Source organism: Bubalus bubalis, chromosome 14, assembly GCF_019923935.1.
Source record: "Bubalus bubalis isolate 160015118507 breed Murrah chromosome 14, NDDB_SH_1, whole genome shotgun sequence".
Classification (NCBI taxonomy): Eukaryota; Metazoa; Chordata; class Mammalia; order Artiodactyla; family Bovidae; genus Bubalus; species Bubalus bubalis.
This window is the reverse complement of record NC_059170.1, coordinates 57,740,367-57,756,548: the sequence shown is the minus strand read 5'-3', so window position 1 is coordinate 57,756,548 and position 16,182 is coordinate 57,740,367. Positions and strand designations below refer to the sequence as shown.

The 16,182-nt window shown below is 38.1% G+C and overlaps 1 protein-coding gene across 2 annotated transcripts in view; it reads left to right on the top strand.

Moving 5' to 3' along the window:
* Positions 1–16,182, top strand: part of GPR158 (G protein-coupled receptor 158) — a 302,630-nt gene that overhangs the window by 144,703 nt on the left and 141,745 nt on the right. For both annotated transcript variants that reach the window (XM_044928140.2, XM_006075956.4), the window contains exon 3: positions 2,476–2,578. In XM_044928140.2, coding sequence (XP_044784075.2) covers positions 2,476–2,578 — 103 coding nt within the window. The remainder of the gene's footprint in view (positions 1–2,475; positions 2,579–16,182) is intronic.

Sequence of the window (16,182 nt, the reverse complement as noted above, 5' to 3'; positions counted from 1 at the left end):
CCCTCAATCTTTCCCAGCATCAGGGTCTTTTCCAATGAGTCGGCTCTTCGTGTCAGGTGGCCAAAGTATTGGAGCTTCAGCTTCAGCATAAGTCCTTTCGATGAATATTCAAGATTGATTTCCTTTAGGATTGACAGGTTTGACCTCCTTGCAGTCCAGGGGACTCTCAAAAGTCTTCTCCAAAACCACTGTTCAAAAGCATCAATTTTTCAGCACTCAGCCTTCTTTATGGTCCAACTCTTAGATCCATACATGAATACTGGAAAAACCATAGCTTTGACTATACAGACCTTTGTTGGCAAAGAATATATATATACACTACTATATTCTTGGTATCTAAGGCTTTGTTTACCTGATATATCTTGGCTGGATGAATGTTTAATAAATGTAACTCACAAATTCCATGTTAGTTACACACTTAGTTTCACAATCTACTTAGCTAAATAATGATACCTCACTGAATTGGTTTTCTTGGTGTCCTTTGCTTTTCCCTTTCTGCCTAACATTGTAACCTTGGAATGTCCTGAGTCTCATTACTTTGAATCTATTTCCTTCACTGCCCATAGGCACTCCCTTACTGATCTAGCTTTATCGGACCTCATGGCTTTGTCTATCGTCTTTATGCAAATGATCATAAATTATACAGCCCAGACATCTCTCTTAAACTCCATACTACTTCATCAGACTGCTTATTTGATATGGAGAATTATATTTCAAGTAGACATTTCACACTTGACATTTGCAAAAGTGAGCTTTGTGCTCCCTTCTCCATATTGATTCTACCTGTAGCCTTTCCTAGCTCCTTGATGACAGCTCCATTGTTAAGGTTGCTCAAGACAAAAACTTGGGAGTCATTCATTGTTCTCTTCCTCTTTCCCTGTATTTCAGCTATTAAAACATCTTGGTAGTTGTGCCTTCTTAAAACTGTACCTGAATTTGACTCAATGATTGTTCTTACAAGTTAAAAAAATAAGGCTCAGAGAAATTAAGAGAACAGTTCCAAATTCACGTAACTAGTAAGTCAGAATTCAAATATATATTTTCTGGCTGACCACAAATAATAGATTCTCTTCTTCTACTGTGCTTCTCCTAAGTAAATGTTACAATAAAACTCAAAACTAGGGTCTGATCTGCTCTATCACTGGATCTTTATGAGTAAGATGTGTTATTTCACTTAGGTCCTGGAGGAATCCTCTACACACAGGATAGTGCTTTCATAAATACTTGCCAACACAGTTGAATTGACTGGTGCTTACCTGTCCTTGTATTTTGCTCTGGGTTAAGAACTGTGTTTTCAGTTGTAAGCTATAATTGGATCTAAGTATGTGTTGGGTGAAAAAGAAAGGGTAATAATGAAATAAAACAGTCAAGTTATTTTAGAAAGCTGTTTTCCCAAAGATTTTTGCTTGCTATAACCTGTGAATTTAGAGCATATATTAGCTCTTGCCACCTTACTGACTGTTCATTAAGAGTTTTCAAGATATGCAATATTGATTTTGTTACTAATTTTTAGAGCTTAGACTGAGGGATTATTATTTTGATAATTTGAAATTTTCTCTCAAGGGTCTCTGTATGAGAGGGACACTTTATAATTTTAAAATTTACTAAATTCTGAGCTCCTCTAATAGATTATAATTGGCAGAAAGGCAAAGGGTTGGGATATAGGTGGAGAGATACCAGAGAAGAAATTTCAGTGTTGATAAAATTCTAGAAACGCCTGTTTTACTGGTAAATTGTATTTTAATAGAAGCTATTCCCTCCTTATGTACTTGAATGTAGCCTAAGTGAAATGTATTAAACTGAATTTTGGTAGGGTTCAGTGATATCTTTGAAAGAAGTCAATATTAAGCTTTTGGGAGATATCCATTATGTCCCTTGGTGTGACATATTTGGAAAGCCAATCATTGTTTTTTGTCACATGATTTTAGGTAAAGAGTGCTTCAGATTATTAATTTATCTTTTTTCCTCTTCTAAATTGCACTTTAAAGTTTATTGTTTTGTTAGTCCATCAATTTGTATTTTTTTCCCCAAGGAAAAAGTTTAATGAATATTTAATTCATAAAGGCAGCTTCCACATCTTAAATTCTGTATATCTGTCTGTCCATCTACCTACCTTTGCGTTGGTGGAAATATATGGCATGGAATCGCTTAAAAATATTCTTACAGGCTTAGGAAATGTCTCGTAAAGAAATAAGACGATATGTGAGGTATTAAAAACTTCCTCTGGCTACCGAATGAGTTAAAGATACATGGCAACTGCAGCTGTAATGGCATATATTTAGAAAGAAAACTCAGTTTTCTACTTCTAAAAAAATGCCTATTGGCAAACAAACCTAAAATAAAAGTTCAAAAGTGAGATTTTATTTCAGGAAAATCTGATCATTCTATTACCATTTGCAATGATGGATATCTGTGGGTCTTTATACAGTTAAATAACCTATGATCAACGGTACTGCTGTCTTTTCTTCTTCATAGTGTATGCCGATTAAAGGCCTAGGATTCGTGCTTGGAGCTTATCAGTGTATTTGCAAAGCAGGATTCTATCATCCTCGAGACTTCTCATTCAACAACTTTCAGAGTAAGTGCCCTTTGGTCCTGTTCATATATGTACATACACATAATATCTGTCATAATTAATTTTTCAGATTTTCTTTGAACCTGTTGAAGTTAGATGATTAAATCCCTACTTGTTTGGCCTTCTTTCATCACTTAAGGAGTTTTTGCTTTAGTTTGTCATCTCTAATCCTCTGGCATATCACCAAAAATGTGTTTGTTTTAGGTATATTTTCATTTTCAATACATTTTAAATGCCTGAAAATACTGTTGCTGCTTGGTGAGACCAGTTAGAATTCAGTTATTGTGAGCTGTTGCTGCAGAAAGTTCCTAAAACTAATTTTTCTAGTTTGCTTAATTTATTTATGTATCAATTTGTTTATATGTTAGGTCTCTGTGCTACATGAAGAATTACCACAGAGTTAATAACTTAAGGCAACACAATCTTATTATCACACAGTTTTAATTGGGTAGCTTTTCATTCAGGGATTAAGTGGTTCCTCTGCCCAGGGAATCACTGAGCCAAAATCAAGGTGTCACCTGTAATGTGATCTGATCTGAGCCTCAGAGACTTCTTCCAGGTTCATTCAGTTCACTGGCAGAATTCGGTTCCTAGCACCTGTGTGTGTGAGGTCCCTATTTCATTGCTAAATGCCAGTCTGGGCTTACTCTCAGCTTCTAGAAGCCTCCTCAAGGTCAAGTCATGTGGCCCTTACTTTTCAAAGCTACCAAGAAAACCTCCCCAATTCCTAGTCCTGTTCATATGGAGTCTCATACAGTGTAATCATTCTATAAGTCCTGGGAGTGTTATCCTGTCTCTCTGCCATGTAATGTAAACCTAATCAAAGGAAAGACTATCCCATCATATTTACAGGTCCACCCACATTCAAGGGGAGGTGATGATACAGGGCATATACAGGCAGACCTCATTTTATTGTGCTTTGCTGTATCACACATCTAGGATACTGTGCTTTTTTTTTTTTTTTTAACCAATTAAGATTTGTGGCAACCCTGTGTTGTCAGATAATGGTTAGCACTTTTTAAGCAATAAAGCATTTTTTAATTAAAGGGTGTACTTTTAGGCATAATGCTATTGTACACTTTAATAGACTGCAAAATGGTCTAAACATGACTTTTATATGTACTGGGAAACCAAAAAAATTGGTGTGACCCACTTTGTTGTGATTTTACTGTGTTGCAGTGTACTCTAGAAGATGTCAAAGTTGCTATTTGAATATTGATTTTTTTTTTTTACATCGGCATGTAGCCAGCTATTGGGTATAATAATTAACAAAAAGTGTATGGAAAAATGAGGTGGTATTATGGGAAGTTAGGGTTTGGAGCTGTAGAACCAAGATACAGGAATAGTTTAGATAGTCATCCATAAATCTTTGTCAGCTTCATAATTGGTCTGAATAGGAATTTGTTTCTCTACTGGGCATAGTTCAAAGGATACATGAGATTCAAACCTGAGTGTCTTCCTCTCTGAAACTTGGCAGACGTTTATAGATTTTTTTTTCTTGGTTTTTCTCTTGGAAAGTATTGTTCTTTATCTTGAGACAGCTTCCACTAAACTTCTGCGTTCTGGAAGTGAGTAACATTTTGCTCTCTCCTAAGTCATATGATTCCCAGGGTTCAGCCTGTGTTCTGAGTAATGGTTGTTGTAGGCATAATTCTAAGATGGCCTCCAAAATTCTGTTCCCACACGTGTCGTACAATCCCCTCCCCTTAAGTGTGGGTGGCACCTGCGAATATAAAATGGACTCACCCCCTTGCTAGGCAGTGTTATGTAGTAAAAGTCATGGTACAGTTGCTCAAGTGTCTGCTGCTGCTGCTGCTAAGTCACTTCATTTGTGTCCAACTCTGTGCGACCCCATAGACAGCAACCCACCAGGCTCCGCTGTTCCTGGGATTCTCCGGGCAAGAATACTGGAGTGGGTTGCCATTTCCTTCTCCAATGCATGAAAGTGAAAAGTGAAAGTGAAGTTGCTCAGTTGTGTCCGACTCTTAGCGACCCCATGGACTGCAGCCCACCAGGCTCCTCCATCCATGGGATTTTCCGGGCAAGAGTACTGGAGTGGGGTGCCATTGCCTTCTCCGGCTCAAGTGTCTACATTGCATTAAATAAGACTCCTTCCCCTAGAAGCAAACTAGAGAGAGATTCTACTGCCAGCTTTGAAGAAGTAAACTGGCTTTTAAGAGGACCATGTGGCTAGCACCCTAGGGTGACTGCTAAGAGCTCAGGCAGCCAGCAAGAATACAAGGACCTCAGTTCTATAAAATGCAAGGATCTGTAAATTCTTCCAACAGCCTGGATACTTTTGCAAAGAGGACCTGGAGCTCCACATGAGAATATAGCCTGGCCCAAACCTTGATTTCAGTCTAGGGAGACCCCAAGCAGAGAGCCCAGCTTCACTGGGTCAGACTTGTGATCAACAGAAACTGGTAAGTGATTGAATAGGTGTTCTCAGCTGTAGATTTCCAGTAAGTCATTACACAACAATAGAAAACTAATACAATAACAGTGATGATAATATATTTTCAGCATGGATGTGCTTTTCCTTGTGTGTGTGTGTATACAAGACCATGGCAATAGCCCAGATACTTTGGCATTCTTCACATTTATGGTCCAGACAGAACATATGATTCAACACTGAAGGATTAAGGGAATAGGTTTTAGCTTATGTTCTGTGAAGGTATTTTGTATCTGGTTTACCCACATTTGTTCTCAGCTCCCACTATGTGACTGAAATAAAACATCTAAATATTGTAGAACCAGAGAATGACTGCGCCATTTGCTTATAACACCACCAGGAGAAACTAGTTAACCTTTAACAACTTATCTTTATTTAATTTGCACACTCCTACTTTCTTCCTTATTTTAAAAGCCAGTGTTTTTCACTGACCTACTCTAAGAGGAGGCTGCTTCTCTTTACAAGCCTAAATAACTCCAATGTTGTACACACAACAGCCAGGAAAAGAGGCCACAGTTTTCAGAAAGATGAGCTATATTTGGGTATAGCTGTGATTCAGCTTTGACCTCAGCACATATTTAACTAGAACTGGCCTGCCTCAATGACAGAACAGAAAGCTATCTACAAGTTATAATTTGAGGTCAGTAAAGTGCTCTTTGACCAAAAATATCTTTCCTGATGGCCTTGCCATCAAGTTGCATGAAAATCTAACATTATTAATCCCTTGGCCCAAGGAATACAAGTTAAGGGAGGGTATGGGGAGGGAGGAGGGAGGAGGGAGGAGGGTTCAGGATGGGGAGCACGGGTATACCTGTGGTGGATTCATTTCAATGTTTGGCAAAACTAATACAATATTGTAAAGTTTAAAAATAAAATAAAATTTAAAAAAAAGGAATACAAGTTGTAACTCACTAAGGTATCTACCAAGGACTATCCAAACTTTAAAAAAATATTTTTGATTTTTTATTATAATTTTACTACATTTCTTCATTTTAATATGTTAAGTTTTTAATTGTAATATCCAAGCAGTTCATATGGTCAGCTTTCATATAGTCTTAAGGAGGTTACAATGAAGTAAGGAATGACCAGATGAATCCCTTGGACCAAAGGTAAAGAAGATATTGAAAACCCCCAAAATGAGATAATGTATGTAAAACAGCTAGCACAGTACATGACATATAATAAGTGTTCTTAATAAGTACTTGGCATATAATAAGCGTGCATGCTCAGTTGTTCAGTCTTGTCTGACTTTTTGCAACCCCATGGACTGTAGCCCAGCAGGCTCCTCTGTCCATGGAATTTTAGATGTTCATAGATGTAGTTAAATAAGTGAATAAGCAAACAAACAAATATACACATATATATAAACACACATCAGTGGGCCATGTAAGTAGAGAATCCTAAAGTATCCTTGGCATTTAGTACTTTGTCTCTTTATATTTGGTTAACCAGTTTTTAAATCTAGAATTCTTGGAAAGTGAATTCTACATGGATCAGAAGGAAGATGGTACAGCAAAAATCTGTAACAACCAATGCTCCATTGAGAAGGGCAGTAGGAAGGAGATATAGAAATTAAGGTAACAGGAGGAAATCAGTTGCTTGATAGGGGAAATGGGATGTAGGAAACAGAGATGCCTCTGAAAGATATAATTTATTTAATTTATAGCTGTGAAGCTAGGCAAAAGATCTGAAATTCCCACCTATAGTCTTGTACCCCATTTAGAGAGAGGAACTAAGATGTGGTTTTGATCTGTTAGAGAAAATGTCAATGCGACTGTTAAAAATCCTGTTAAAATATGAAGTGAGTTAAAAATCTTCGTGTAGACGTAGGCCCACAGTAAACAAAGGGCTTGTAAAGACCAACAAAGATATGTTCAGATGACTTGATTTAAAACTGTGCTGACAGCCCAGAGACTGTGTTTCTAGCATCTCTCTTTAGATTGGTGGTCATAGGAGAGCTAACATGGTCTGACATCTGGATAGTAGCAGGATTTCAGAATCGACAAGTACTGATGTGTAACTGTCTCTTCAGATCCAGGCTGTCCACTTCCAGGTTGATGAGATACAAGCTTTTGACAAGCTCATCTTCCTCAAATCCATCTGTCACAGTATGAACTGTCTTCAGTACAATCTCATTTCTCTTTCTTGTGGACACATTACCAGCCTCTCAGTTTTAACTTCTCTTGCCTTTTGGATTGACTTCAGCTCATATACATTTCCAGATAAACCCAACTTACAAATGACCCACATCTGAAAGTGACAGCCCCTTCTTTGCAGATGCTGGTGGCTGATGGCTGTTGACTCCCCAAAATCAGAGATTTAAAAAATACGTAGTCTCAGAATAAAAAACGTGGGAAACTCTTTGAAAGCAGGTACAATATAGAGATGCTGAGCTCCCAGCAAACTGCTGAGCAAGGCTAAGCTGTCTATAGGGTGTGAATCTTTTTGCTGCACTTGGGTCTCACACTCCCTGTCCGTCTTCTGTTTCATGACTGGGGAAGCTGGAGATGTTTGGCTTTTTGCAGACTAAGTCCAGCAGCAGTCTCTAGTCCAGTCCCAAACTTGGAACAGGTGAAAAGAACCTGAACATCGTATTCTCATAATCAGCATCGTTACTTTTGCTGTCGGTCTCACTTAAGCCTTGTGATCTGGTTCTAATCACTTTATTCCAGTTGTGGTAGCACAATTCTCTAACTGCCTTGGCTTATGCTTTTGTCAGTCATTTGGCGAATTTTCAGTTTTTAATATCTTCTTTCATGAATCAATCCTCTTTATAGGGATTGAAATCTAGTCACTAAATGTCTGGCAGATAGGGTTATTTGTTAGTGGGAGAGTTCCAGTGCCACCAATCTTCTTAGACTATTAACTGTCACATTTACCTTGTTTGTCTTTGATTCTTCTCAATTATTGAAACATACCATGTTGGATTTCCCTCATTGCTAATTCAGACCTGAATTTTTACCATAGTTTAATATAGTAATTAAGAGCTTGGTCTTTGGAATAAGTCTAATTTAGGTGTGAACCCTGGTTCTATTACTTATTTGTACTGTGCTTAATTATTTAACTAGCCTAAACTTCACTTAGTGCTATCTGCTTTATAGAATACACAAGGAATTAAATGATGTAATGAATGTAAAATTCTGATGATAGCAGTTGACACATATTAAATGCTCAAAATATTGTTCTGTTTATGATTATTATTTGAGAGCTTGGGTTTATTCTGCTTACCCCTTTCCTCACACATTTTGCCCATTTTCATCCCTTCTAACTGGTATCTGCTTTACTTCCCAGCAGAGTAACATATTTTCATGTCCCAGATATTTTTCAGTTTTTATCCTTAAAATGGGCCCTGCTAAGAGATGCAATACTCAGTCCTCCAGAAAACTTCCTTCTCCCCTACTAGCTAAAATTTTATTAGATTTCTTAATTTATTTTACTATTTTTCTTTATATGATTTTAAATTTTTAGACTGCTAAGGGAAATTCACTTATGTTAACAATCAGCTATCCTCAAAAAAAAACCCAAAAACCCCGCTGGCGGGGAAATTTGACTGTCAGTCATTCATACATTAGCTCATTGTTGTGAGTAGAATAGCGCCCCCCAAACCCCCAAAGATGTGCATGTTTAAATTTCCACAACCTGTGAAAATGCTGCTTCGCATGGCAAAAAAAGGGACTTTTCAGATGTGATTAAATTGCAGATATTGACATGGGTAGATTATCCAGGTAGATCCAGTCTAATCACACGAGTCCTGAAAAGCAGAGAACCATTCCCAGCTGTGGTCAGAGACAGATGTGAGGATGCAGGAAGTGGCAGAAGAATGATACGTTGCCGTCGTTGATGATGGAGGAAAGGGGTCTGCAAGCCAAGGAATGGAGGTGGCTTCAAGAAGCTGGAAGAAGCAAGGAAATGGAATGTCTCCTGGACCCTCCAGAAGAAAATGTAGCCCTGCTCACACATCGATTACATAGCCCTGTGAGATCCATATCAGACTTCCAAGCTATAGAAATAAAAGAATTAATATAACTATAGGTGACTCTTTAACCACAAAGAGTTAGGGGCACTGGCCCCTGTGAAGCTGAAAAATCCATGTATAATTTTACAGTCAGCCCTCCTTCTCACACATGGATTTAGCCAACTATTGATCATGCAGTACTATAGGGCATTTTCCAGAGTTTCCGTGTGGAAAAATCCACATTTTTCCACAGTTCAAAGCTGTGTTGTTCAAGGGTCAACTGTATATTTCATATGAGAGGCAATGTAAATTTGTTGTTTTAAGATACCAAGTTTTTGGTAATTTGTTATAGCAGTTATAGAAAGCTAGTACATTTAGTAAACAGGTTTCTCAAGTGCCTCGGTGGTAAAGAATCTGCCTGCCAATGCAGGAGACACAGGTTCAATCCCTGGGTTGGGAAGATTCCCTGGAGTAGGAAGTGGCAACCCACTCCAGTATTCTTGCCTGGAAAATTCCATGGACAGAGGAGCCTGATGGGCTCCAGTCCATGTGGTCACAAAGAGTCAGACACGACTGAGTGACTGAGCGTGCATGCACACTTTGTGTGTTTCCCATTCAGCATTCATTCCAGTATTCATGGTATCCCATGGTGTTTTTTCTAGAGGAAACTGTTCACAATCCCAAATAATTGCCAATTTAGGCAATTCATAATCTAGTGGGATCTTTGTATGAGGATGCCCTTTGAGTCAGTCAGATGGATTTGACTTTTATCTCTATTTACTCAGAGGAGCCTTGGGAAGTTTCTCATATTTTCTGAGATTCTCCTCTTAGTCATACATATATCAGGAATAGTGAAGTCTATTCTTGGCAGTTATGAGGAATAATTGAGATAACATGATATCCTCTGATTATAGTGATTATTATATTAAAGTGAATATGGAGAGTTTAATCTTTTTATTATGTATTAGGTGTTCTGGGGATTGAATGAATAAATTGTCTGGAGGCAAAAGAATCTACTCATGTTTAATAATTTTATAATTCAGATCAGAATTATTCCAAAATCTATCTAAGGTGGTGTTTTTATCCAAAAAAAAAAAAAAGATCACTAAAGTCACTTATAAGAAATAAAAATCCGGAAGACAATAGAAAAGTGAATATAAGATATATATGTAACCTTATAGGGAAAGATTGACTATATTCATAATGAGGAAATATAAATTAAATTTTTGCACTGGGCTTCATTTTGAGCTTATTGTTACAGCTAGCCATTCTTGATATAAATACATGAATATATAGTAGCTAATCCTGATTTTAGGATATGCAAATATATATTCATGTCCCAACAGTAGCAGTCTTTATGGATAGCAGTGTAAGCATCACCACGGTTGGATAACTGTTTTCTCCTTGTGAATGTTATAAATATTGAACCAAATATACACAGACAACTTCTGAATTTGCTGGAGCTACTCATGTGCATGTACCTATCTCCACTTAGTTTTTGGATGTGATTTTATCAAGCTGGAGACTAGAGGCAGATTACTTCATCATCCTAAACATACAAAATAACGAACAACAAATATATCTTCCCAAGTGAGCTCATGGCAGCATATTAACTCCAAACATTGATTGATGAATATGTTCCCTCCAGTTCTAATGAAAAATCAAATATGTGTATGGAAAGGAAGATGTTCACCCTAATAATGATTTCAGATGAGCATTAGTTGTAGGAGAGCTAATGCTTAAACCCTTAATGTCTGGCTTGATTCTTTGTTACTACCAGCTGGGTTCTGTTCATTATCTGTGACTCATCTTTTAAACTCATGCCTGTGGAATGGAAAGAAGAAGGGGTCTGTGACATACAGCACGTGTAGCTGGTCTTGCAAAGGTTCCAACTATAATCTTCTGCTATGACCGGTTCCTAGCACTGAGGACCACAACACCTCCAAGAAGTGACCTCTGGTCAACTCATGTGTTGATTGGTTTAAGAGCTTGAAAATCCATCTGTCAAAAAGTATTACTGGACACTGACCCTGTGCCAGAATTTGTTTAGAACTGGACAAAAGAAGAAATGAGTAAAAAAGTGAGGTATCTAAGTTTTTAGGATAGACCCACATCTTCCCAGAACATATTGCACTGCCCACAAGCAACAAATGAGGGCCATCTTGAATAGCATACGCTCACTATCCATATTAGAGGAACAATTCAAAGTGCTAGTTGCTCAGTCGTGTCCAACTCTTTGCGACCCCATGGACTGAAGCCCGCCAAGCTCCTCTATACATGAAATTCTCCAGGCAAGAATACTGGAGTGGGTAGCCATTCCCTTCCCTGAGGGGATCTTCCCAACCCAGGGGAGCTCCCCAGTATTGGTAAACTAAGGTCAAAGGTAAGAGCTTTAAGGTTTAACAGGACTTCATGGGTAGGCGTGATTTCTATCCAGATATTCAAATGTCCAAAAGTTGTGTTTTTGCTCTTGAGAAAACACAGTTTTATACTACTGGCACTTAAGAGTCTTAATCAGCAAAACCTTGGTGATGTTTCTATTCAGTGTTTATACTGTGAAGACCTGAAATTTTTAACTGCTGCTTCAATCCACCCTCCCTCCTTGAACTCATGCCTCATTCTTTTCTAAATCAGAAACTAAGTGTTTTTCTTCCATAAAACATAGGAAGAAAACTTTCTGGGGTACATTTTGTGTGTGTGTTAGTCGCTTAGTCCTGTCTGACTCTTTGTGACCCCATGGACTGAGGAGCCTGCCTGGCTCCTCTATCCATGGAATTCTCCAGGCAAAAATACTGGAGTGGGTAGCAGTTGCCTTCTCAAGGGGATCTTCCCAACCCAGGGATCAAAGTCAGATCTCCTGCATTGTAGGCAAATGCTTTACTGTCTTAACTACAAGGGAAGCCCTGGGGTACATTTTGAAATATATCAAAATTAAAAGGTACGAAAATAGAATACCTTCAGAATTTCAGAAGTCTAAAAGTTTTCAGCAATTGTAGCATTGGCGGGCTAATTAGTTCTTTGGGATTTGGAGCAAAAATCCTCTTTGTTGCTCATTGCTATCCAGAGGGTCCTCGTTTTAAATATTTATGTTTTATTATCAGTATTGCACACACAGTACAAAGAAACTTTGGAATGTATAGAAAAGTAGAATTTAAAAAGTTGTTTGAAAATCTGTTGTTAATTCTTTAAGTTTATAGTTATTATACAAATGTCTCTCTATATATGATCTTTTAAAAACTTGGTATATTATATTCATTTGAAATAATATATACAGTTTCTTGAACACAGTTTTGTTACATAGAATTCCATTGAGTAAATGTACTGTGGATTACTTCCCCATCTGAAGTTTATATTTTTACTAGTTTATGTAAATATAAAATTTTACTGATATAAACAAAAATGTCCACAGTTTTGTGTTGTTCTGATGTCAGTGTAAAAGAAGTAAGTAAGCAGATAGGTTAACACAGAGTTTACCAATTGTCACAATTTCTCTAAATGGGCCCATGTTTACAGGTGAATATTTTAGACTCACCAGTGTTCCTTGGTGCTACTGTAACCTCCTCCTAGAATCCTCTGCACTTTTGCTCAAGGCAGCCTATTTGATCACCCATCTACTGAATTGAAAAGCCGCTATTGCCAAAGCTAATAGCTCTTCATAATTGCTGTTTGTCTTCAGTTAGTATTTGTTTCAGAGAAGGCAATGGCACCCCACTCCAGTACTCTTGCCTGGAAAATCCCATGGATGGAGGAGCCTGGTAGGCTGCAGTCCATGGGGTCGCTAAGAGTCGGACACGACTGAGCGACTGCACTTGGACTTTTCACTTTCATGCATTGGAGAAGGAAATGGCAACCCACTCCAGTGTTCTTGCCTGGAGAATCCCAGGGACAGGGGAGCCTGCTGGGCTGCCGTCTATGCGGTCGCACAGAGTCGGACACGACTGAAGCGACTTAGCAGCAGCAGTATTTGTTTCATCTGAAAGTTCTGAGTATCATCTTTGTTTTTAAGCTTTAGCAAAGCAGATTGGGATTTTGCTTTCCCAAACACATCCGCAAGAAAAAGAAATGCAAAAAGGCAAAATGGTTGTCCGAGGAGGCCTTACAAATATCTGTGAAAAGAAGAGAAGCGAAAGGCAAAGGAAAAAAGGAAAGATATACCCATTTGAATGAAGAGTTCCAAAGTTTAGCAAGGAGAGGTAAGAAAGGCTTCCTCAGCGACCAATGCAAAGAAACAGAGGAAAACAATAGAATGGGAAAGACTAAAGATCTCTTCAAGAAAATTAGAGATACCAAAGGAACATTTCATGTAAAGATGGGCTCAATAAAGGACAGAAATGGTATAGACCTAACAGAAGCAGAAGATATTAAGAAGAGGTGGCAAGAGTACACAGAAGAGCTGTACAAAAAAGATCTTCATGACGCAGATAACCACGATGGCATGATCACTCACCTAGAGCAGACATCCTGGAATGTGAAGTCAAGTGGGCCTTAGGAAGCATCTCTGTGAACAAAGCTAGTGGAGGTGATGGAATTCCAGTGGAGCTATTTCAAATCCTAAAAGATGATGCATGAAAGTGCCTCACTCAATATGCCAGCAAATTTGGAAAACTCAGCAGTGGCCATAGGACTGGAAAAGGTCAGTTTTCATTCCAATCCTAAAGAAAGGCAGTGCCAAAGAATGCTCAAACTATTGCACAATTGCACTCATCTCACACGCTAGTAAAGTAATGCTCAAAATTCTCCAAGCCAGGCTTCAACAGTACGTGAACTGTGGACTTCCAGATGTTCAAGCTGGTTTTAGAAAAGGCAGAGGAACCAGAGATCAAATTGCCAACATCTGCAGGATCATTGAGAAAGCAAGAGAGTTTCAGAAAAACATCTATTTCTGCTTTATTGACTATGCCAAAGCCTTTGACTGTGTGGATCGCATCAAACTGTGGAAAATTCTTAAAGAGATATGAATACCAGACCACCTGACCTGCCTCCTGAGAAATCTGTATGCAGGTCAAGAAGCAACAGTTAGAACTGGACATGGAACAACAGACTGGTTCCAAATCAGGAAAGGAATACATAAAGGTTGTATATAGTCACCGTGCTTATTTAACTTATATGCAGAGTACATCATGAGAAACGCTGGGCTGGATGAAGCACAAGCTGAAATAAAGATTGCTGGGGGAAATATCAGTAACCTCAGATATGCAGATGACACCACCCTTATGACAGAAAACGAAGAAGAACTAAAGAGCCTCTTAATGAAAATGAAAGAAGAAAGTGGAAAAAGTTGGCTTAAAAGTCAACATTCAGAAAACTAAGATCACGGCATCTGGTCCCATGACTTCATGGGAAATAGATGGGGAAACAGTGGAAACAGTGTCAGACTTTATTTTTCTGGGCTCCAAAATCACTGCAGATGATGACTGCAGCCATGAAATTAAAAGATGCTTGCTTCTTGGAAGAAAAGTTATGATCAACCTAGACAACATATTAAAAAGCAGAGACATTACTTTGCCAACAAAGGTCCATCTAGTCAAAGCTATGGTTTTTCCAGTGGTCATGTATGGATGTAAGAGTTGCACTGTAAAGAAAGCTGAGTGCTGAAGAATTGATGCATATGAACTGTGGTGTTGGAGAAGACTCTTGAGAGTTCCTTGGACAGCAAGGAGATCAAACTAGTCCATCCTAAATGAAATCAGTCCTGAATATGTGTTGGAAGGACTGATGCTGAAGCTGAAACTCCAATCCTTTGGCCACCTGATGCAAAGAACTGACTCATTGGAAAAGACCCTGATGCTGGGAAAGATGGAAGGCGGGAGGAGGAGGGGACGACAGAGGATGAGATGGTTGGATGGCATCACCAACTCAATAGACATGAGTGTGAGTAAACTCCAGGAGTTGGTAATGGACAGGGAAGCCTGGCGTACTGCAGTCTGCGGGGTCACAAATGTCACACAGGACTGAGTGACTGACGTTGTCATCATTGAGATTCTATGCATGGAGAATATTTCAAGTTGCTCAGAATCAAGTTATCATCCAAGCAGATTTCTAAAATTCAATAAGTAATAGCTTATATTCTTAACATATCTTTCTAGTTTATGTCTAGCATCTTGAAAAATATAATTTTGAATAGATTTTATGCATAAATGAGTTGAGAACATGAAGATTTATTGAGCTGAATGTAGTTTCATCTATACATTTGTATTACAGATCAGTTAATTTATTCTTTTGAGAAATCACTTTGATCATTGCCATTTATTTCCTAACTATCCAGTATGTGTAAATTACTGTGTTTGGTGCTGAGTATATAAGAGGTATATAATTCATGTTCCTGTTCTCTAGGAACTTAACATTTTAAACTGTCATAAACTTAAGGCACCATTCAGTAGATGAACAATAAGCCCATTATTATTATCTATAGTTGTATGATTTCTACTAGCTGCATATATTCTCTTGTCCTAGATAGAGAACTTCAACATAAATTAATGAAATATTTTTGGAACCAGGTTACTTAATCATGCTTTGCATTCTACAAGAAACACTTAAAGGTAAAAAGCTGTATTCTTAATTTTAGTTTTTTTTGAGCTTCAGAAATCAATTATCTTACTTTCAATTTTGCTTTCTCTCCATTTTAACACTTTGTGCCCCTTATAGCATCTCATGATTTTATAGTCCATAAGCAAAGTGAAGGCAGTTTTTAAAGAGAAGTTTCTCATGACAGCACTTCACTATTTGACATTTGTGAATTGATCTTGTGATTATTTTGAGCACAAATAATAAAATGATATCATAATTTATCTTCTAAGAAATGTCTTTTTCTCCACGAATACTGAAACACTCATTTAACCAATGTAGTATTACTTTATATCAGGAAATATAGAATTATTTGGAGTTATGTCAGTTTCCAACCCTGTATCTAGCTGCTATTATTGCAGTAGGCATAATACCTGCTAGCTATTATTTTAGTCCTACTTGGCTTTCCTAGTGGTTCAGTTGGTAAAGAATCTGCCTGCAATGCAGGAGTGTCTGTATCTGATTTGATCTGTGGGTAGGGAAGATCCCTGGAGAAGGAAATGGCAACCCACTCCAGTATTCTGGCCTGCAGAATCCCATGGACAGAGGAGCTGGGCAGGCTACAGTCCATGGGATCACAAAGAATCGGACACAACTGAGTAACTTAACTTTCACTTTCATTATTTTAGTCCTACT